The 22172-nt window shown below is 36.8% G+C and overlaps 1 protein-coding gene across 1 annotated transcript in view; it reads right to left on the bottom strand.

Moving 5' to 3' along the window:
• Nucleotides 1–29: 29 nt before the first annotated feature.
• SEPTIN10 (septin 10) overlaps nt 30–22172 on the bottom strand; it is a 22382-nt gene continuing 239 nt past the window's right edge. The window contains exons 2-10 of the mRNA XM_014306606.2: nt 18656–18773; nt 17770–17965; nt 16122–16308; nt 12377–12538; nt 10808–10904; nt 10086–10248; nt 2922–3054; nt 386–571; nt 30–177 (exon numbers count right to left, since the gene is read on the bottom strand). Of these exons, the coding sequence (XP_014162081.1) occupies nt 34–177; nt 386–571; nt 2922–3054; nt 10086–10248; nt 10808–10904; nt 12377–12538; nt 16122–16308; nt 17770–17965; nt 18656–18773 (1386 nt within the window). The 3' untranslated portion in view covers nt 30–33. The remainder of the gene's footprint in view (nt 178–385; nt 572–2921; nt 3055–10085; nt 10249–10807; nt 10905–12376; nt 12539–16121; nt 16309–17769; nt 17966–18655; nt 18774–22172) is intronic.

The raw sequence follows: 22172 nt of genomic DNA, 5'->3' as shown, positions 1-22172 counted from the left end.
CATACCCTACCATTCAAAATCTGAGTGCTGCAATCAAATACTACTACTGAAATTCCCTGGGTGAATTTCTCTCTCTAACTCCTCCTTCTCACTCTCCCTCTCGCTCTGCTCTCCAACATTCATAGCTCCTTCATCTCTGATATGAAAGCACTGGACTTCAAGTTGAAAATCTTGCTTCTTTCATGGAAAAAAGAAAAGAAAGACAAAACAATGCTCATAGAACATACAGCAATTACTCTAAAAGGAAATCCAAGCATGAGGGTATTTTATACACTTCTGTCTTCTTATCACAGAATAGGAGCATCTGGTTTTTTTAAAGGATTACTGAAATTTGAGTTATAAAAGCGAATGTGAAGAACTTTCTCATTGCTCTCTGATGACTTACTTTTTGCAATCCTTGTGTCTTCAAACTGACAGGGCTAGAGACAGACACTTGTGACTGAATCGATTCAGAGACAGCTTTCTTCTCAACAAACTGAGCTTTTTCATCTCCTAGAAGTTTTTTCTCTTCCCCTAGTTTCAGCTCCTCCTCTTGATGCATTAGCGTAAGATGTTCAAATTCAGTCAGTACCTATTTAAAGAAAGCACAAAAAACAACATTTCCAACTGGCAACACAAGGTGGTGATATCACAATATAAAAACCCTCTGCAAAATAACACTAAAACCCATGTCAGCTTGTGTTAATAGTCGTTAGAAATTGCAGTTATTTCCCCAAACTGTTAAGATTAAAAAGCAGCAATACAAAAAAATAGTAACTTTTATCAGACTGTTCTCATGATCCAGGATACTACACTCAAAGTACAGGTAGAAAACATGGAAGGCACTAAGTGAATACTAGATTCCCTACTACATTTTACTGTATCTTTATTGTATCAAAATAAGGAGGCCTTTAGAGGTAAACCAATTATCAACAGACAGATTAAATCAAGATGACTCAAGTAGAATATAGTGGGGAAGTGTATATTGATCAGATTTAAATATAACCAGAGTTAGTCTGGTTGGGGAGTTACTGGTGGGCTGCAAGAAGCTACCTACTTCTCTGCTCTTTGACTGGGTTTTTTTGACATACTAATGCATTTTCGTTTCCAGATGCATTTTAACCAGTTCAAACCTACTGTGAAGTTGTATGTGACAACAAAAGAGGTACTTCATCCTTCCCCATCTCCCATTTCCCCCCACACAAATTCTCCTAGAATCCTGCTTTTGCAAAGAAGAAACTAACTCAGTCTACAAATGTAACAGCATGCCTGCTGTACACAGCAGACCTGACAAATTTTATAGATGCATCTGCAAGTCTCCTCTAAACGATGTGAAAGAAATCTGAAGTTCAAAAGAAATTTCCAGTTTTCTTTAGTTTCCAGATACAAATACAGCAGTAAGAGAATATGACAAATGTTCTTTAGGAGTGATTGCATGATCACTTTCCCACATCAGGAACTTAGAAAACTAATATCCATAATTCTGCAATATGTAGAGTTCACAAACCACTTGGTATAAATCATACAAGGAAAATATCAAAGGGTTAGCACAGATACTGTGTAAGACCTTGCTGAACCTGCTTTGAACATGACTAAGCATTCTTCCAATTGAACAGCCTCACACTGAGAAGGACTGAACCTCTTTTTTTTTTCTCTACAAGTAGCATGGGGGTCTTAACCGATTCAGAAAACAAATACTAAGCTGCCTTCTTATTTAAAACATACACCTGAACACCTCAAAAAACCTGCTACAGATTTGCTGAGGGACTGACATACAGAAAAGAACATTAATAAAAATACACAGGTTTCCAATTTCAATTAAACCAGTGTTTGAATATAAATACATGTGACCATGATAAGAGTCTGGCAGAAAGTAGATGAGAAGATCCTATCTTGCTAGTCCAGCTTGACAGGACTAAGTCTTCAAAAACAGAGCCAAGATACATTCCACATTTTCAAACAGCCTTAAGGCAGCTGGGAATAGATGAGATTTTGACACCAGAACTGAAACAAACCAAGAGAATACCAGACATAAACACTTTCAAACCTCTCAGCATGAGGGCTGAGCTTAGATTTAATAACTAAATCTGGAAGTCATGCAAACGCACATGGCCCACTCTGAAAAGCCTCAGGAGAAACGTTTTCCTAAAATCTTGGTTTTTACAGAGCAATCTACGCATAAAAAGCACCTACTCTGTTGTTATGGCATACCAGTGTTTCTCAGCACATTGCTAGAGAAGACAAAGAAACACAACCATTATATTAATCACTCTCTTACTTCACCATATCAACTCCTCCTCTACAGATGTGCACCAGCTACCCACGAATGCCTTTAGACCATAAGCTCCTGCCTTCCCAAAACAAGATCCATTTATAGAATCACAGAATCATGTATGCTGGGAAAGACCTTTAAGATCATCAAGTCCAAGCATGAATCCAGCACTGCCAAGTCCACCCCTCAACCATGTCCCCAGGTGCCACATCTACACATATTTTAAATACCTCCAGGCATGGTGACTCACCACTTTCCTGGGCAGCCTGTTCCCAATGCTTAAGAACCCTTTCTGTGAAGATGTTTTTCTCATATCCAGTCTAAACTTCCCATCACACAGCTTTAAGTCCATTCCCTCTCATGGTGTCACTTAGCAATTGAGAAAAAAGACAAACCCCAAACTCACTTCTTCTTTCAGGCAGTTGTAGAGAGCAATGAAGTCTCTCTCCCCTGAGCCTTCTTTACTTCATGCTAAACAACCCCAGCTCCCTCAGCTGCTCCTCATAAGACATATTCTCTTGTTTGCTGGTGTTTAATCAAACTGCTTTTGATTTAATGCATTACTGTCCTCAAAATACTAGGAAATTATAAATATCAAGCAGTGATTTTGTTAAGAACTTAGCTGTTCCAAATCTCAGAAAACAAACTCAAGACAGACAGGCATGCTTGCCTGTTGCTCTGCCTCTTCCAACATTGCTGCTTTCTCCTTCACTCTCTGCACAAATCGTTGCCATATCTCCTCTTCTTTTCTTTCCACTTCAAGGCAGAACTCCAGCCTCTTTGCCTCAATGACTTCCTGTAGACTGAAGTTCAAAAATGTAAGCAACTCTCCAGCATGCTGCTTTACTCAGCGTGGAAAACCAACAATCTAGAAAATTATTTAAACAATTAATACTCATCTGAAATATTAATTTCTACAGCTTCCCACATAAAAATTCAAGAAACCTAAACAGAAGCAAGCATCTTATCTTTCTATTTTTTTATTTACGTAAACAACCCTGAGTAAAATTACTTATGCTAACAGCTCCTGGGCAATTTACATTTCAAAGTAAATACAACACTTTAGGCATCTCATGTTCTAAAGACCTGATTTATACCTTTCTGACTCCAGCATGCATAAGCTTCTTCTTTAAGTTGCTTACTACTAAGACACTGAAATTGCCACAAAAATCTCCCAAAATTTCCAAATTGTGAAACCTCAGTCTTCAAGTAGGACCATACAAAAACAATTAATCTGGAGCACTAATGTAACAAAAAATTGATTGTTCCTATATGAAAATGGAAGAAAATAACAGGATCTTCAAAACATATAGCGCTCTTTTTTTAATGTCAATATTTAAATATGGCAGAATTACATTAATACAGAATGAATTCAATTTCCTAAACAGTTCAACATCCAAAGCACAGGGTTACTTTTCAACATGCAATAGCCAAAACCTCAAGACCGCTTGTTTTTTCCTGAACCCTCTCTTCCAGAAGTAAATAAACTGCATATATCCTATACTTATATTTGAAACTATATAGGAGGAGTAAATCAGATCATTGAGCAAATCTCTGGCAAAAAAACAAGTCAGCAAGTAAATAAAACATTTCTTTACTTATAAATCTATGCCTCCCTTCTCTTTTCAGTACACAAGATAATTTTTTTCCCCCCAAGCAACAAGAACTTGAAACTGAGATACTTCTTTCATGTCAAAGCATGTCATGGCAAATTAAAAGATGCTAGTAATTTATTCATATGAATAAACTACTAGAGGTTTGACATTTTCAGGGTCTATACTAGCACTGCCAGGCAGGGCTGGTGGGAAATGTTTGCTTTTCAAGAAATATGAATGGAGCTTGTACCCAGATGTACCTCATACACCAAACTTCCTTTGAAAAGCAAACCTGCTTAATGACACAAGTTCTTCCATCAAAATATTTACCCTAAACTTCTCTAAGTCACATGATTCCAGAGAGCACAACTGGAGGACCACAGCTGTTTTAATGGTTATTGGAAACTCAAAAGCATTGTCTTCTGTGACATTTGGCTTAAGAACAGATCTATGTTATAGCTTTTTTCTGGAGCTGTTCTTTACATGTTTTGCTGAGTCAGCCCTTCCCAGCTTACAGGAGTTTCTGTCCTTTGACAGGTAACTCATGCCTTCCACCCTCATGTAAAATAAATAGGTATGTATATTAAGTATTTCATTTTGATTTATACTTTTAATATAAATATACACTTATGTTTTTGTCCTATCTTTTATTGTTCCTATTTAAACCATTTATAAATGGAAAAACTTACCCAAAAAATCTAAAGAGTTAATTATTTAGAGCAACACTAAGCTTAAACAACTCTCCTCTATCTTTAAATGTATTGGACAGTTTCTCAATCTTTTATGGTGACTGGGCAGTTTCTCAATCTTAAAGTTTCTTATTTGTATTCAAAATATCATCTAAGGAGAGAAGAAACATCTTGAAATTGCACATGCAGACAATGTTCATAAGATATCAAGGCCAGAGCACTCCTCCTATCTTATTCGAGCACTATGTGGCAACAAAATAAATTCAGAACAATTACCCTTTTGTGTTTGGGCTTGTTTTGGGGGCTTTTAATCAGCTGTGAAATAACTTAGGTCACTCTGAAATTCTAAATCCCTAAATCCACATGAAACAGGGGCATGGTTTTCACACAGATGTATTAATTCACACTATCTCTAAGTTTAGACAATAATGCTACAGCACAGGTTTTCCAAGTGCTAGCAATCTCACACTATTCAGGCTTCTGCACACAGTGTCAGTTCTGATAGATAAAATGCTGCCTTTGGGAATGATAAAGCTGCTAGAGCAAATGCTAGACTAAGTTAACATGCTACAATCAGACCTTCATTTCTTTATGTGGACATCTTCAGACCCAAACTAGGTTACTTTATCAGGTAAAAGCAATTTTGTGTTAAAATTAGTAAAATACTAACTTTGAAGACAATGAACTCAGTAAATAATCCTATTACACATAAAAAGAAGAGGAGAAATAAAAGTGTATTTTTTAAATTCACTGTGCAGGTGGTTGTGGATGCCAGTACGTGTTCAAGTGGAAGTGTTCAAGGCCAGGCTGGATGGGGCCTTTGAGCAACCTGGTCTGGTGGAAGGTGCTCCTGCCCATGGCAGGTGGGTTGGAACTAGATGGTCTTTGAGGTCTTTCAATCCCAACCATTCTGTGACTCCATGAAATACCCCCTCTCCCTGGACTGAATTGTTCTGGGAATCACCAAGACAGAACTAAACCAAAATTTCTTTTTCTGTGTGCGGCGTACCAGCAACACAATAACCCAAACACTCTTAAGTGTTAGGAGATTTGGGGAGGAAGGAAAAACAGTTCACCACATCTTAAGCCAGTCCTTCCAACACTACTTCATCCACTGCTCATAGTAAAATATTTTTTGGTTTATCTGAAGACTGGTTTCACTGCTTCTCTTTTAGCACATTATGAAAATCAAGTTCACAAGTACACTCATTTTTCTGGCTTAGACATCCAGAATAAAATACTCTGTACAAAGACACTTACAAAATTTAAATGTTATAACTAATTATTTAAATGATGTATTCTTACTGAGGTTTTGTAGTAAGGGATTGTAAAGAAAGTCAAAACTAATCATACATACAAGCACTACCACCTGCCTTTCTACAGAAGCATAGCTGTGAGTTTTTTCTGTTTGTATGAGACTGAAAGCATGGAAGCCTAAAATTGCAAATCAGACACATTATGTTCATAAATAGACAGTGAAGTGAATTTAACTCTCAGCGGAACACAATGTGCACTTTGAACAACACAGGTATTTAAAGTTTATTCAATTACACTTTTAAAAGCTTTCAAATTTGAATGTAACACTTGTAACTTTTTGCAGAACATTTGACTATTAATTAAGGTATATCAGAAAAACTAAAAAAAAAAAAAATTAACTAGTGTCAGGTATTTCTAGCACTGTGCTTTGACTCAGTTGACTAGCCCAGCTGATATTGAGGAATAATAAGGATGTGGTAGACCTAAAGAATTATCAATTTTTCAGTAGAGGCAAGAAAGCCAGGTATTTTGGGTATGGTCCAACCTCATTCGAAGATGGTTAAAATATTTAGCTCAAATGCAAAGATCTGCAGTTGGTCAGATGAACTCCATTGCCAAGGACTTCTTAAGGAAAAGGTCTAAGACTTTCAAATGTTAGGTTTCTTTTCTCAGACATGACAAGAGTCACACCAACCTTCCTCTACATATAAACTTCTTCATGTCACTGAATCCTTCCTGGTTTTCTGCCATCATCTTCTAAACAGACTGAAAAATAAACAACTCAAGAACTGCAAGGTCTGAATATCCCAGTTTTGGGGAAGAAAAAAGCAAGGAATGATTCTCCACATACTGAGAAACCAAGATGCTTCTGTTACAATAATGTTTAATTACAATTATAATGGAGAACAAACTGTAATTATGATGACAGAAGAACAACTAACTCAGAGAATGATTAACATCAGCAAATCTAAACACACAAGCGTACAGCCTGAATATCAATCCTCAGCTTTTTTCAACAGACCCTGGTCTATCAGTTTTCTCCTTTCAAAACAAAAATGTGCCCATAAGCAACAACTTAAACTGAAAAATAGACTTAACAAAATGTCCGACTTCAAAACACTAGCAACCCTCTCCTTCCTTGCAAACACCTGGGCTAACTAGATATGTGTGTACATTAAGAAGTATGTTTTTGTGGAAGCACTCTTCATGTCTAGATTTCTGTTTTCAACTATTCCAAATTTTACCATTCAAAACATCTCAGCAATTATCTCTTGCTGAGAATGACCTGAAACTGGAATTCATGTTCCTAATGGACATAACTGCACTATTGAAAAAGCAGGACCAGACCATCTGCACACACACAAAAAAGTTTATCTTTACTTTTCAACAACAAAGAAAAGCAAATACCAATTTTAAGTAGCAAAAAATAATAAAATTATAAAAAATTCACTTCTGAATTTTATATGCAGCAGATACTGCATAAAATACATAAACCACACTCTAAATACTCTGCTATCCATTGACTTCATTACTTCATTCTTAGAATGTAATTGCAAACTAACAAATTAAAAAGTTATTATGAAATAGCTTCACCAAAATTACAGGATTTGGGAATAGGTGATTTTAAAGTGTACACAAGACAGTCACTTCAGACTACCTATGTTTTCCCTTCTCAGACTCAGTAACAAAATTGCAAATATATTTTTCTGCTGTATGCTGAAACCATCTCTTTCCATATCTCCCATAAAAAAGTAAAACTTGTCAGCATGTTTTTACACATGTGTAAAAGTCTAAGTGTTTTACACACATGTAAGAGTAAAAGGCTTTACAGATGCCTGCCCACAACCTATCTTACAAGGCAGCTGGACATCCAAGATTTACTGGTTTTGCCTTGCAGTAGCATACAACTTTGGATGAATAAACTAATGTCCTACTTCTAAATCCAAAAGGGTAGTACAGGAACTTCACAGGCAGTTTCTTCCCAATATGCCAAAAATCATGGCACATTTGCTACACAAGTGTCATTGTTCAAAGGCTACAAACAGCCAATTACTCAAGTCTAGCAAAGGTTTTCTAAATTTACGTTATTATCAAATTTAATATGTAGACAGCTACATCACAGGCACAAAATATGAATCCTTAACATGCATTTTGATCATTATTTATACAACTAGCATGAAATTTTAATCTTCAGGCATATATTGCTATGCAATATTAATTATACTCTAAAACTACAGCTCTTAGAATTCACGTGTATATATTGTAAACATCTTTAAGGACAAAGAGGATGGCAATTTAATAACACATTTTTGCCTAAAACAACTGAATAGTCTCTATTCTAGAAGTTATTTAAATGTACGAGCAAACTGGGAAGCACTGAACTTCCCCTACGTAAAAAGACATTTTCTATCACATTGCTGAGGATGACACTTTTTATTGTTTTCCTCAGTAACTTGATAAAGCACCTTATGGGTAAGGCTACATTAGTCTGCTAATTACACTACATACACATCCTCTAAATTCTCTTCCTTTCTTATAGTATCATAAAATGTCTCTCTCAAAACACCAAACACCTTCTCTTTCAGACCTCAGCATCATTCACTATGCCACATTACTGAGGGACAACCACATCTATCCTAGTCTTAATTTTCTCTTCCTGTTTTCTTTCCAGTAAATCTGGGAAAAGGTTCATATTTCTAGATTCTTATGGGATATCTATCTATCTATCTATCTATCTATCTATCTCATCCTTCCAAAACAATGACATTTTCAATAGAACTGATTTACCAAAACTAATTACTAAGTGTACTTTCTTGCCAAAACTCTCTCAATAAAACTGACATCTAGTGTGCCATATGTAAAATCTACACACCAGAGAGAACTCAGCTCCTCTGTATATCCAAGAAGCAGACAACCTCTAAATGAGCTCTGAAGTGTAAAATACTGGGACATTCTGATGTGAACCTGCCACTTCAGGCTTTTTACAAAACATAAACTGTGTAGGGGTTTTACAGATATAATTCCTTAGTTTGTAGAAGAAAACACTTCTATGGATGATGGTTTTTATAATTTAACTCTTATCCTGAGATGGCTGTACACCATGAAATGGAACTTCAGAAAAGCTGAAGGTACTGGAGTCAATATTGCCATGAACAAATCTCTAAAAAAAATCTTCCCTAGACAAGGATAACACGACAACAGCTATTAACAGCTATTAACACACATTCTTAAATGTAAACCAAATGAAAATTCTATGGTTAATTTCAGTTGGTTTAAAACCTCTTTCACCTTTGGTTCTCTTTTTATGAAAAGGATGTATTACATTCTTGTTAAGTAAAGAGAAATGTCAAGAGACCACTGATTCAAGGTCAGCTCAACATCATCTAAATGAATTAATTTGCAAATGTGCCTTGGTTCAAACGGTGAGAAACTGTTTTTAAAGCAAAGTCTTATCCTGTTTTCATGTCTGGTTTAAGTCAATATCTCCCACCAAAACTATGTAGTAATGGTCCTTCACTGAAGCATGAAGGCTTGAACAATTCACAAAGCATCAGCTCTTCCCCAGCAGGATTCTGATCAGTTAAAAGTACAGTCCCATGCATTAAAAAAAAAAAACCCAAAGGAAGAGGAAGACAAGAGAACTGGAAATAAAAGATTAAACAAAATGGATATAAAATTTTAAATGCTTCTTCCAGAAAACAGTTTTACTACATGAAACAACTGAGTGTCTATAACCTTCTTTATAACTTATCTTTCCTTTGAAATCCTCTTTTAACTCCCTGTAGTCCAACAAGAAATTTCTTGACCTGAAAATGCTAAGACATTTGTTATTACGGCATATAATGTGGGAAGTCAACAGTGTAACCACTTATTTTGTAAAAGTTTTTGCTTCAGTTCCTTCTGAACCTGGAGTCCAACCAAACTATTATTTATAATCAGACATCCTTAAGAAAGAAAATAAAACATAATACTAATATATAATGAAAATAATTTAAAAGCTTGTAAAGCATAGATACCTAAAGAAAACAGACATGCTTCCTGAGAAAAATTTAAAACCTCAGGTGTATTATAGAAGAGAAAGATTTCAGAAATGTAACTGGCTTTCATGTTTTTAAAAAGAATGCTGATGTAAACCCATATACTTCTCCATGAAAGTAACTGACTGAACAGCTACATCCTTCAATTATTCTTTCCGTCTTAGAAAACTTGTTTTATGTATGAACACTGCTCTGCATTGGGTTGATGTGAAGTGAATGGATGCTGAAAGCAAGTGCTGCACACCAAGTCCTTTACCTGACTGGTTTGTTCTCAGGGCCAATGTCTCTGCAACCCAACTTTTCCAGCCTGCAGCGCCTGTACGACTCATAATACGCACGAGTCTTCTCCTTCAAGTCTTCCATATTTGTGCAAAGCATCCTGCGGAGCTTTATTGTATCACAGTGGTTCTCATTTTCCACTAATCAGTAAAAAAGATGATCTTATTATTTTGCAGAAGTATCAAAATAGTCAAAATACGTTTTAAACATCATCACTTACTTTGTTCACTAAATATACTTCTAGGAAAAGGTTATCTTGTTGTTTATTATACCTCTTACACTTCTTTATCATTTTTAATATACACACTGATGTACTGAAGACCTGTAAGTACTGGTGAACATATTTCAACCTGTCCTGATTTCCTGCTTGAGCTGAAGACCGCAACATTTCTCTCTTTTTTAACCCTCTTTACTGACAATCACAAATGTTTGAAATTTGGTAGTGCTAGAAGTACTGCCACTATCCTAACCTGCCCAAATACTACATACACCATCTCATACCTTGATCCCAAGAATTCATCAGTGAGGATGAAATTACAAGTTAGTGCAAGTCTCAAGTATTAATTGCTAAATTCCTTATACTGTTGATCCAAAATACAATCAGCCTGGCATCAGTGAAACAACCCCTTGTATTATTGGTGAATTTTATACTTCAACAACAGCAAAAGCTCATAAAGATACTTTTAAGAACTCTTTTACCTTTTACAATGCCCCAAGGGTATTGACGAGCTCTCACCATTTTGTTTCCAATTTTCACCTTCTCCATACTTCCTACCACAGCAAATGGCAAATAACCCTGTAGGAGATGTACCAATTAAGTCTTATCTGTCAGCACTCATACGTAAAAACACAGAAACACCTCAGAAACAAATTAGGGAGGAAAACACCATTTCAGGAAAAGCCAACAAGCAGTTTAAAACCACCCCCAGGAGATCAGTAGCTAGGCAGTATCTACTGATAAAAAACTCAAACTACAATAGAAGCAGAAGGAGCAGTTGATAGATCCAGATGGGTGGGTTGAGGGGAACCTCAACAGGTGGGAGAAATGGGCCAACAGGCACCTCACAAAGTGGAAATGAGGGCAATGTTAAGTCCTGTATGTCAGGAGGAATAAGCCCATGCCCCAGCACACACTGGGGCTGACTGTGTGGAAAGGCACTTTGCAGAATAAGACACAGGGGCAAAGACCTGGTGAACAGCAGGTTGCTCCTGATTCAGCAGGTCTGTCCCAATGGCAAAGGTAGCCAACTACTGCCTGAGCTGCACTAGGAAATGTCAGCCCCAAAGAGAAAACTGCTCTAGAACACACATTCAATCAGAGCTCATATCCCAGTAACACTCACGTGACAATCACACACTGGAACCTGTGCTGTGGTTACTGCTGTGGGCTTGGCACAAAGACAGGCTGGGCACTGCCTGCGTGCTGACCCACAACAGCTGACCAAATAAAGAAACACCATTACCTGGAAAATAAATCCCTAGCAGAGCACGGAAGTGGTCAGTAACAAACCACCACATTTCCCCACAGCAAAAGGGCCTGCTACTGATGGACAGCTGCACATTGTCACTCCCTGGCCAGGTAACAGAGGTTGGGAATGCACAGCCATGGGCTCTGGGATCCCGGCTCCTGTTCCCACTTTCAAACCCACACACACACAAGCATGGTCAGGTGCACCTACAAACACATGCAAGAGAGCAGCAAATACAGAGCACTCAAGGCAAAGCCATCTAGCTCCACAGCCTTAGCTGAGAGCTTGTCAACTACCCCTGGCACAGTCGGAAAGGACAACTGAAAATAAGCCAGAGTCACATCTGACCTCTTCATCCCTAGAGAGAATCTGTCCTAATTTCAAAACAAAGTACTAAATAAAAGAAAAAAAGCAGGTGTAAGACTTGCTATTGTAGAAAGCTGTAGACATAAGGCACCTAAGTATCTTCTCTACCAGATGTAAAATTGTATCTGTCGAGGAAAAGAGCAAAGTCAATCTGTCCATCTATAATAGTAATTATATATTAATTAACCAGATATTAGAAAAACCATTTATGCATGAGAACCTCTTTTCTGTTACATGTATCAACAGCAGAGGGGCAGAAGATTTATAAGTAGGGAAAAAAAACCCCAACACATAAGAGCTTCTTAAGGAGAAGAATAAACTAGTGACATGCAAACTTACAAGCTTAAAGAAAACGGTGAATGCAGTGACATGAATCAGCATTAGAGAATGATGTTTTAGAACTGAAATATCAATATTTTTGTCATTTACTTACATTTGTGATGGTATTAATCTCAGAAACGGTTTCATCATCAGTAGGAAACTGGTATATTCGGATGCCATTGCTAGTTAATTCACTCATTATTTTCTTCTTGAACTCTTGCAGCTCAGTTTTAGAAATGCTGTCTGCTTTGCCTATAACTGGTATAATGTTCACCTATGAATGATATAAATTATATTAAATGTGTGAGACTTCAATTTTGAGGTGGCAACTTTTGTAAATAGAATTGTTTTTTAATTAGCTGTTTAAAACTTCTTTTGCAGTCCAAACCTTTTCATCAATTGATATCAAATTTTCACAAACAATGAAAAATATTCTCATGGGCATCATTTAACTAACTAGCAACCAATTATTTAATATACTCCCTTAAAAGTAATTGATTCTAAGAACAAGGAAGGAGGTCTCATAGAGCGAAGTACTCACATGCAAGCAATGCCTACTTATTAACTAAATGCCATTAAGTATTTATATCTCTGTTAAAAAAATAGATTGTTTAGTTTATAGCAGCAGGGGACATGGCTCAGGTGTTAAATGAAAGCTGGCAGTATAAATACAGAAAGAAAAGGAAGCTGGCTGCCAAACCCTGCCTACCCTGAGCCTCTTCCTTGGGCTCCTTTCAGCTACATCTTCATCTCACCATTCACCTCACCACTGCAGCACAGTTTCTCCAGTATCTGACACGAGCAGAGGAGTAACACAGGCTAAAGCTTCTTGCTTACCACTCTTTACACTAATTATTCAGAACACAGAATTCAGTTCTATTAAACTGCCCTATTTCCTAAAATAGTGATGGCAGTAACTTGGAAGCAATATATGCCAATTTTTTCTTAAAAATACTATCATCACTCCCAAAATACACATTTTTCGGAACTAAATGGAAATAATGAATACCCAAATGGAAAAAAATGTAAATAATTAATTTTCCAATATTTTGAAAGAACAACATAAATAACTCTTCTGGATTTCAGAAGATGAAGTGTTCTACAGAGTTCCTTGATCACAGATGCAAAAAGGAAGGAGAGGGAAAAAAAAAACCAAAACAACACACACACTTTCTATTCTTCTGAATATTCTGCCTGAATGGAAATGCCTAAATGTCAAGAACAGATTCAAAATGGATATTTTTCAAATAAGACTTCTGTCTTAAGCAAAATGTCCCAAAGAAAAAGAAGCAAGCCAGCTCTGAAGTATGACTTCCAAGATTACCTGATGATAGTCCTTAATTGTGTAGCATACATGATCTAAGCATATATGGGGTAAAATATCTAAAATCAAATAAAATTATGGGATTTATTTTTCTAATAACTAAACTCATTTAGAATTGTATAAACAATCTGTTACACTAGGAGTAATTCACACCTTCAATCAAATTAGCTGAGGGACAATAACGTAGGTTTTCTCCAATGTAGGCCTAAAAATGGATGGAACACAGAGTCCTCAGAATTCAATTAACCTCTACTCTTTTTCAACATGAAAGTTGTCTTTTCAACATGAACGTTTTTCAAGCACTCACTAATTAGAATTTCTTAGAAAACAGAAAACAAATAGCAGAGAAAGTCTACCAAGAAGAATAATAAAACACAAAATCATCAGAAACTGTGATTACAGCTATCAACATTGACATTAAATCACCAGAAGTGTATAAAAATTGAAAAGCATAAAATTAACTGTGGCTTTAGATAATCAACAAAGAAGGAAAAGAAATACATGTAATTGAAATCATTGTTGGTACCAAGAGCAGGCTGATTTAAGTGTATCTCTGTGAATCAATATAAAAATTTCTGAAGATTCTTTCTGAAGGGAAAAAACCTAAATTCCCAGGATACTTTACAAACTAAGCCATAACATGCATACAATTCTGTGAGAATTAATTAGAACTGCAGAGCTATTAGTTGAATAATCACTATTTCCAGGAAGAAAGAGCACAGGAGAAGATCCCTTTGTCTGTGAATGAAACCTGGCTGTTCTGTAGTGATGCCATCCTAAGCAAAACTATAGGATTTTCCAGAGTCTAAATGCCAGAGTCCAAATTCTTAGCTAGGCATCCAATCCATAACAGAGAAAAATAAACTGACCATAGATACTCTGTTTTTTTCTTCAAGGACTGCAGAGTACAGGATGAACCTGATCTATCCCAAGAACCCTCTGTACCTCTGAGCTGTGTAATCTGCTATTGTTTTGTAGCAGCAGACTGTAACAAAAGTACACAGTGTACACTGCAGTGGATTTAGGAAGAAACTCAAGACAGCTTTCCACATAGATTTACACATTTGATGGATGCATGTGGCTGTACCATCTTCTCTTTGTGGAATCCTGTACTCAGTGAATATACCCAGGGACTCCCACATCCTGGGAAATTCCAAGTTCTTAACTGCCACTAGGAGAATGCAGTACTAAAAGCACCACAAACATGCTCCACAACAAGATGGAAACAAAACTACAGTTAAAGCACATAACTCTTTTTGTGTGTACATGGATATTTCTGTAGTAAGATCAGAAAGAATCCATTCCATTGCAAAGGGATAAAACAACAGAGTTACATGTGGTTTATGCTCTCTCTGTGCCAAAGCAGAATTAAAATTTTTTGCAGTAGGTGGCTAGAAGCCAAAATTCCTCAAGGCAGAATTACTTTTGGTTTATCCTGATGGAAGTATTTTCTTAGGATGCTGGAATTCGAAGATCTATATCCTTTTCTTTCGAAAGAAACACTGTTTGAAAGAAAGTTCAGTAAAGAGCAGGCACAACCTAGAAACCAACAACACAGCACACAGAAATGTTCTCTCCCCTACCTTTGTACCACCATACCTTCCCTTGCTTGCTATTGAGAAGTTCAGAATGCAAAATACATCCACAAACAAAGTAACAAAAATCCCAAATGGGCTTATCAAACACAAATGTGGACTAGACAGATGATTTAATTCTTGCTATCTTGGAAAAACTTCTCTGAAACAAGAAAATGCAGGAAGAAAATTTAGTGGGAGGGGCTCTAGTAAACACAAAGAAAAAGGCGAAAGGCACAGCAAATGCATTTAAGTTTTCAAAATTTTCAACAAATTTTAATTTCAACAAATTAAATCCAAATAATACAAGGCTTCTTAAAATAGGTTAAACATTTAGCTTCACACAGCCTCATTACAGGAAGAAAGTTAAGGATACAGAAAATGCAAGTAATTTCACTAGAAGCTGCTATTTCAAAGCTTTCTAAACAAATCAGTATGTTAAAACACTACTGCAGCCTTTCACAGAAAAAGCCATGTTGGCAGTGTTCTGCTCATGGCTCTTCATGCCTCTTCAGTTATCTAAAACGAAGATCTTCAGTGTTGCAGAGCTTTTTTGGTGCCAACTTTCCAGCAGTCCCAAAACTAGAAACAAGTTTAATTAGAAATAGTAAAGTACTTATAGAAGGTACCCTATCCAATGTCACTACAATGCTTAGGGTTTAATAAAAGTAAAGTTGGTGTGGTTCTACTTTCTTAGTATTTTTTTTTACTTCGTTGTGCTTCTTTTTTCAATGTTCTTAACAACATATATCTCTCTCTTTTTGATTTGTAAATAAACAATTGATGAACTGCAAGCTACTTGCAGAGCCCATTTATTTGGAACTTAAAGTATATCAGTACCAAAAAAACATTACAAAACCAAATACATCGATATAGAACTGAAACATGGTAGTGGACCTAAAAGCTACAAGATGCTTTAGAAAGTAAGACAAATTCTTGGAACTGTTTCCAAGTCTTACCTTACTGTCTAGGCTTCTCATAGTTAACAAATCTATGGTTTTTAGAGAACGGCCTGTAGGTGAAATGAAATAGAGGCAGACATGGATGCGAGTATCATGGTAGCTAAATAAAGAACGTATAACTTTCAGTTCTTCCTCGAGATAGGCTTCAAATTGTGCATCTACATAATCCACTATTGGCTGATAGCTGTAGGAAATAAAATTTAACAACCAGATATTAGCTACTCCTAAAGAGAGACAAACTAAGAAGGGAATTCTCTTGTATTGTTCTGCAGATTTTTGCTTTACATGTCAAAAGGCTGCTCAAGTAGGGCAGAAAATTATGTGTACAGAGTAATCCTAATTTCTGAAAAACTACTCAAAAAAGAATTGTACATCTAATACAAACAAAATGTTTCCTAGCTACCATTAGTGAAAAAAGTGATATAAAGTTAATTATGATTATAACCAAACTTCCCAAGTGATGTTTTTAAATTTTTGCAATTAAGCTGTGCAAATGCAGAACTCTTAAATATAAGGAAGATACAACCACCTCTTAGGTACAATACAAGAAAAGAAAGAACATGCAACTAATAGTACCAAGAAACAGGATGAACTTTTATCTTCTGAAGTACTGTACACAAGAGGGCTCTTAAACAATAGCCAAAAATTAAAATGAGAAATGTTAGAGAATAAAAATCTGATTTATAGTAAGTACACTTTTAAGTATACTTTATCCTACCTAAAACCAGATTCTAATGTGCTTTCAAAAAGAAAGTTTTGCTAGATGTAGAAACAGCGCACCCTTACATTTCTTCTGCCACACAAATTTTACAAACCAGATCAAATGCTATTGAAATCCAGAAGCAGGTGTTACACACAAAATCAAAAGAACAAGAAGGTCCCTCCTGTACCACACATCAAAACCTCTAACAGCTATACTAGCATCTACTTCCATCTCCTTCACCCAATTCACCAGCAGCAGCTATTATCCAGTCATATCATAAACTACAGCTGTCATGATAATCTTAACGTGACTCTCTAACCTTTTATTATATGAGTACCACCATTTAGGTACTCAGATCACATAAATCCTTTACGGTTACCTTGAAAGAAACAAAATCTGCTGAGACAGTTCAGTCCTGTAAAAAATTCACGAAAGCAGAGACTCAAAAAAAGTTCTGAAAAACCAGTGGGCTGCTTCTACATCTTCTGACTAAGCTGACTGACACAAAAAACAAAGGCCTTCGGTAATTCACATGATTAAACTTCCAGTTTAAGGTCTTCAACAAGTTACAATGAAATTGTTAAAAACCGTGTAGATCTAATCTATATAAACTACAGTACTTTATAATCTGCTCGGTTGTTTAAAAACCCACCCATTGAACTCCCTGCTTTTCTCCACCCCAAAGGAAACTACTGCATGTACACACATTTATAAAAGATTAAGAAAGAAAAGATTTCATAAAGAAAAGGGCAGAGTTCATCAAAATTATAAAATAATTTCTTACATGAGAAGAACAATACGTTTACTTTGGCACACAGGGAAAACAGTTAACCATCCACTTGGAATACATGTAAGACAACCACTTTCTACAGAAGCCCAAAGAAAAATCAGCTTGCACTTAAGACCAAAACTTCAGCATAACAGTGACAAGAGGGCACTTACCTATCTGCTTTGTTCATCTGGTCACCAAACCCCACTGTTTTTACAACTGTCAGCTTCAAAAGAACATTACTTTCCTGGAGTTCAAAAGTCTGGGCTCTAAGTCGCACACTTGACAGAAAATGTGTTGATGGAGAGTCCTCAAAATCAGTGTTAAACAAACTGCTGACCAAGGCTGATTTCCCAATTCCAGTTTCCCCTAAAGTTAAACAGAAGGGTTGGAGAAGACATTTTTCACATCAAATAAATATATAATAATCTCAGAAAGTGTACACAAAAACTCAACTGATTTCTCCGAGCAAAACTGTGCATTTGTGCATTCTTTTAGTGAAAACTAAATATGTTTTCATTATTTTTTCATCCTACATATAAGGGTAAATTATCGGTTAATGAGTAATGAGCAGAACAGTGTCATGACACTTTGGTTTCTTTAAAAGTCTGAATTAATTTCCTACATATTTTTAAAAGTTAAGTAGCTAGCTTTGAAACCAGAGATTCAACAAATGCCTTTTAAGAATAAGGGTAAAATATTAGAGCAAAACATTTGATAAGTATAGAAACAATTCAGTAATACCACCTTGGAATTTTAGAATTTTTTTAATCTGAAGCTCTTTGTTACAGGTGTAAGCCCTTTTTACTCAAAAAAATCAAAAGGCTGCTTATAAATGAATAAATGACTGGCATTCATTTTCAACATTTTTTGGTTCTTGACATTGCTTACAAAAATGCTACATACAATCCCAAATAAACAAAGCTGGGACAAGGGGTGGAATTACAGTTCATGCTTGACATTAAAGAAACTGTTTAACACCACAACTGGATTTAAATTTCAGTCACTTCCTAAGATGGGTATGCCACTAAAGCCTTTAGGCACCCAGATACTACTCACCAATGCAAAGAATGTTGAAGCAGAAGCCATGCTTGATGGATTTCCTGATCAGTTGGTCAGGTAAGCTATCAAATCCAACATGTGCAGACAAGGACAAAGTTCGACAGCCAACATTTTGCTAGAAAAAAATAATTTTAAAATATCAGTTAACAATGGCAATAAAAATTCTACTAGAAAACTAAAACTCATTCCTTATGATTTCACATGCAATGAAGAAGAAAAGTCAAAGTCTGAAAAAAAAGACCTGTCAAATGAGCTTTCGTCCATGATTTGAGGAAAAATTTAAATTTACTTTACAGAACAATTTGAAGGCTTAAAAAAAAAAAGAAAAAAAAGGAAAAAAACCTTATGAAACATGAATGAAATAAAGTAGACAACTCCAACTGAAAAGGTAAACTGAAAACTGTAGGGAGAAAATAGATCACAGTTGGTTTGCTCTTAGAAAATAGGAAAACGTATTAAAAAAATCTAAGCATCAGAATTCAAAATAGAAAGCATAATCAGAGGAAGGTATCCATTACCAAATGGAATTCATTCTGAGGAGCTGGAACTGAAATTGCTATTAATGTCAACTAAAAAATTATCTGCACTCATTATATGCACCAGAACTCTGAGACAGCATTGTATCTATTTCATTAGAAATATCGAAAGGTGTACATTCCTTTTCAAACATCAGCTAGCAATCTAGAACCAAGACATCAAGGCAGTGAACACACTAAAATACATAAGGTTAAAAGGAAATATCTTGATCCACACAAATGAACTGTATTTTTAAACAAACACTACGTATCAAAAGTAGAAATGGTGACAGCTCCATGCTATTCTTTCTCTTAGATTTCCAATCTACATGGAATTGGAAACCATTGCTGTTTCCTGTGAACATGCACACGGTCAACAGTAGGAAATTTTTTAATTGAACACTTAAAAGCCCGTTAAAGCAACACCTTTTCTAATAAGTATGCATAACAAGTTTCAGAATTCTTGTAGCTAGAAGGATATGGATATTCCTCACAGCATATACTCATCCTCTTCTTGAACAGGACTTCCTTGTATGGGCTTACAGATTGCACTGCACCAACTCTCATTTTAGATTCCTCTAATTAGATAATTCTATTTTAGACTAAGATGAGGGAAAATGCATATGCAAAGTGGACAGTTTAGAGAAAATATGACATCTTTGGGCTATTAAAAAAAGTACATTCAAAGCACATCAGAAAACAAAATTTCTCAAGGCAGTCTACCAGAGGAAAATTACTGTTAAAAAGAGCTGAGAAACACTGAGAACTGTCAGTTTCCTGTCCATTTAAAGACAAGTGCATCTGAGACAGAGTGGCTGCAGCACATCTAAGAACTCCAGGTACTCAGTCTGATCTCAAAGCACCTCTATTGCCACTAGGATAAGACAATTCCTCTAACACAAACCACTCAGCCTCCACACCAAAAGCCAGTGCAAGAGGCTCAGCGTGACTGCAGAAGGGAAGTCTTTCACATTCATGTCATCAGCCTAAATCCCAACCTCTGCACTGCCATTTGTAACTGTCCAAACAAAAAACCCTCACAGGAATAAATTTATTTCCTTCTGATGTCCAGATGTTAGAAAAATAAATCATTTTGTCAGCAGAATTGCCTTGTTAAGGCTTAGGGCTTGACATGCCTCGATGATCTCAGACCTGGAGGAGGTTAACAAAGCCTGGGGACAAGGATGTGCTAATGAGTGGACACAAAAAATGCAAAATTTACAAGCCACAAGGACATTTGGCAGAACATCCAATATAAGGAAGAAACTAACAAAGCCAATTCAGCAACTATGCTGAAATCAACTGACTCAGCTCCAAGGAAATTGTAGCAGGACGAGATTGTGACCACCGACTCACAGACCACCAACTCAAGAAACCCACCAACCCAAAAGAAGAGAAAAGCCGCGAATGTGAACTTAAAATTAGCATGACAAACGAGAGAATCACTAGCCAACAGAAGGGAGAACACTAATTAAGAAAACTATGCAACTAATAGCCCGTGACCCTTGATTTCCTTGTTTGCTAAAATCCATAAATGTAGTTTTGATGACTGGGCAGCTAGCATTTTGTGGTGATAACCTAGCACCCCACTTTGCACAAACTAGAATAAAGAAATAGAAGTAGCTTGTCTCAGTGTGTAAATTGCTGCTGCCTACCAAGCAGCGAGCACTCATTCAGGACACCACCTCTCCTCCTTACACAAGGATCACTGTGTAAACCTATTCCACCTGACAGCAACTGAAGCATTGTCTTAATAGAAAAGCAGTAGCCACGTTTTTCCCTCTGAAATTTTCCACGGACATCGGGTGTCAATTCCTCTGCTTATTTGTTAGACAATAGCAGAGAGACAAAGTCCACAAGACTGACCACACGATATCCGCCTTCTTACTACTTCTAAAAGAAAAAAAACATCACCTAGTTGATCACCTAATTGATATCACCTAAATATCACCCAACTCACACCTCATTCCTTCCCTCAACCCCATTTTTACAGGTTGGTGTGATAACTAATGTGTCTAGATTTCTCCACATTCGTTAAATTTGATGGGGCTCTGAGGGACATGGTCTAGTGAAAATTGTCCCTGCCCAGAGCAAGAGGGCTGGAACCAATCTTTTTGAGATCACTTCCAACCCAAACCATTCTAAGATTCTATGATTTAATCAAATATTTTGGTTTATATAAAGTTGTCCTGCCCATCAAAAACAGCATGAAAAAAACCATAGCCTGAGACTGTGTAACATTTAAAAATTATTATTTCTTTCAGAAAAAAACTTTTAAAAATAGTAATCTTTTAAATTTACCACATATTTTTGACCAAAACTGCCTAACACCATCCCTTACCAAAAAGCTAAATCTCAAACTACATGCATCACTCTGCATAAACCTCTGCAAAACGAGACTAGCAGTCTAAGCAAGAAACTAGCTTGCTACTGGATTTACAGATGTCACAGAGATTTGCCCTCCAAAACTCGAAGAAAACCATACCCAGTGTGTGATTCTGCAGGGGGTGAGGGTCCCGGCAGCCCCGCCGGGGTGCCGGGAAGGATGCGGCGCCCGTGGACATCCCCCATGAACGTGCCCATGGGCACCCCAGACCTGACTCCTCCTGAGCCCCGAGTTTTCCACTACTACCGACAGGCATGGGAACTACGCTCCAGCACGGTCGTGTGGATGCGCTCAATGTCCTCAGAACATAAAGCTGACAGCTTTGCCATTACACAGAAGTAACTCGTCAACAGACGAGATTCGGCTTATTACCTGAAATACGCGAGACGCCACAGGAGCGCTGGGAAGAGTGACACCTGAACACAAGTTCCTTTGACAACAAGTGTTCTAAAAGCCTGGCAGCTCTGGGAACTAGACGGCGTGAGAGAGGAAGGAGCCTTCATCTCTCACGCTAACCAGACCTGCACCCTGACGCGGCCCTCACCAGCGCCCGGTGCCCCGCACCGAGGGCAGCACTTCCACCTCCTCCTTCGCACGGTGCGACCGCCACCCT

Source organism: Geospiza fortis, unplaced genomic scaffold (assembly GCF_000277835.1).
Source record: "Geospiza fortis unplaced genomic scaffold, GeoFor_1.0 scaffold192, whole genome shotgun sequence".
NCBI lineage: Eukaryota > Metazoa > Chordata > Aves > Passeriformes > Thraupidae > Geospiza > Geospiza fortis.
Note: the sequence above shows the minus strand (reverse complement) of the source record. Positions and strands in the feature narration are given on the sequence as shown.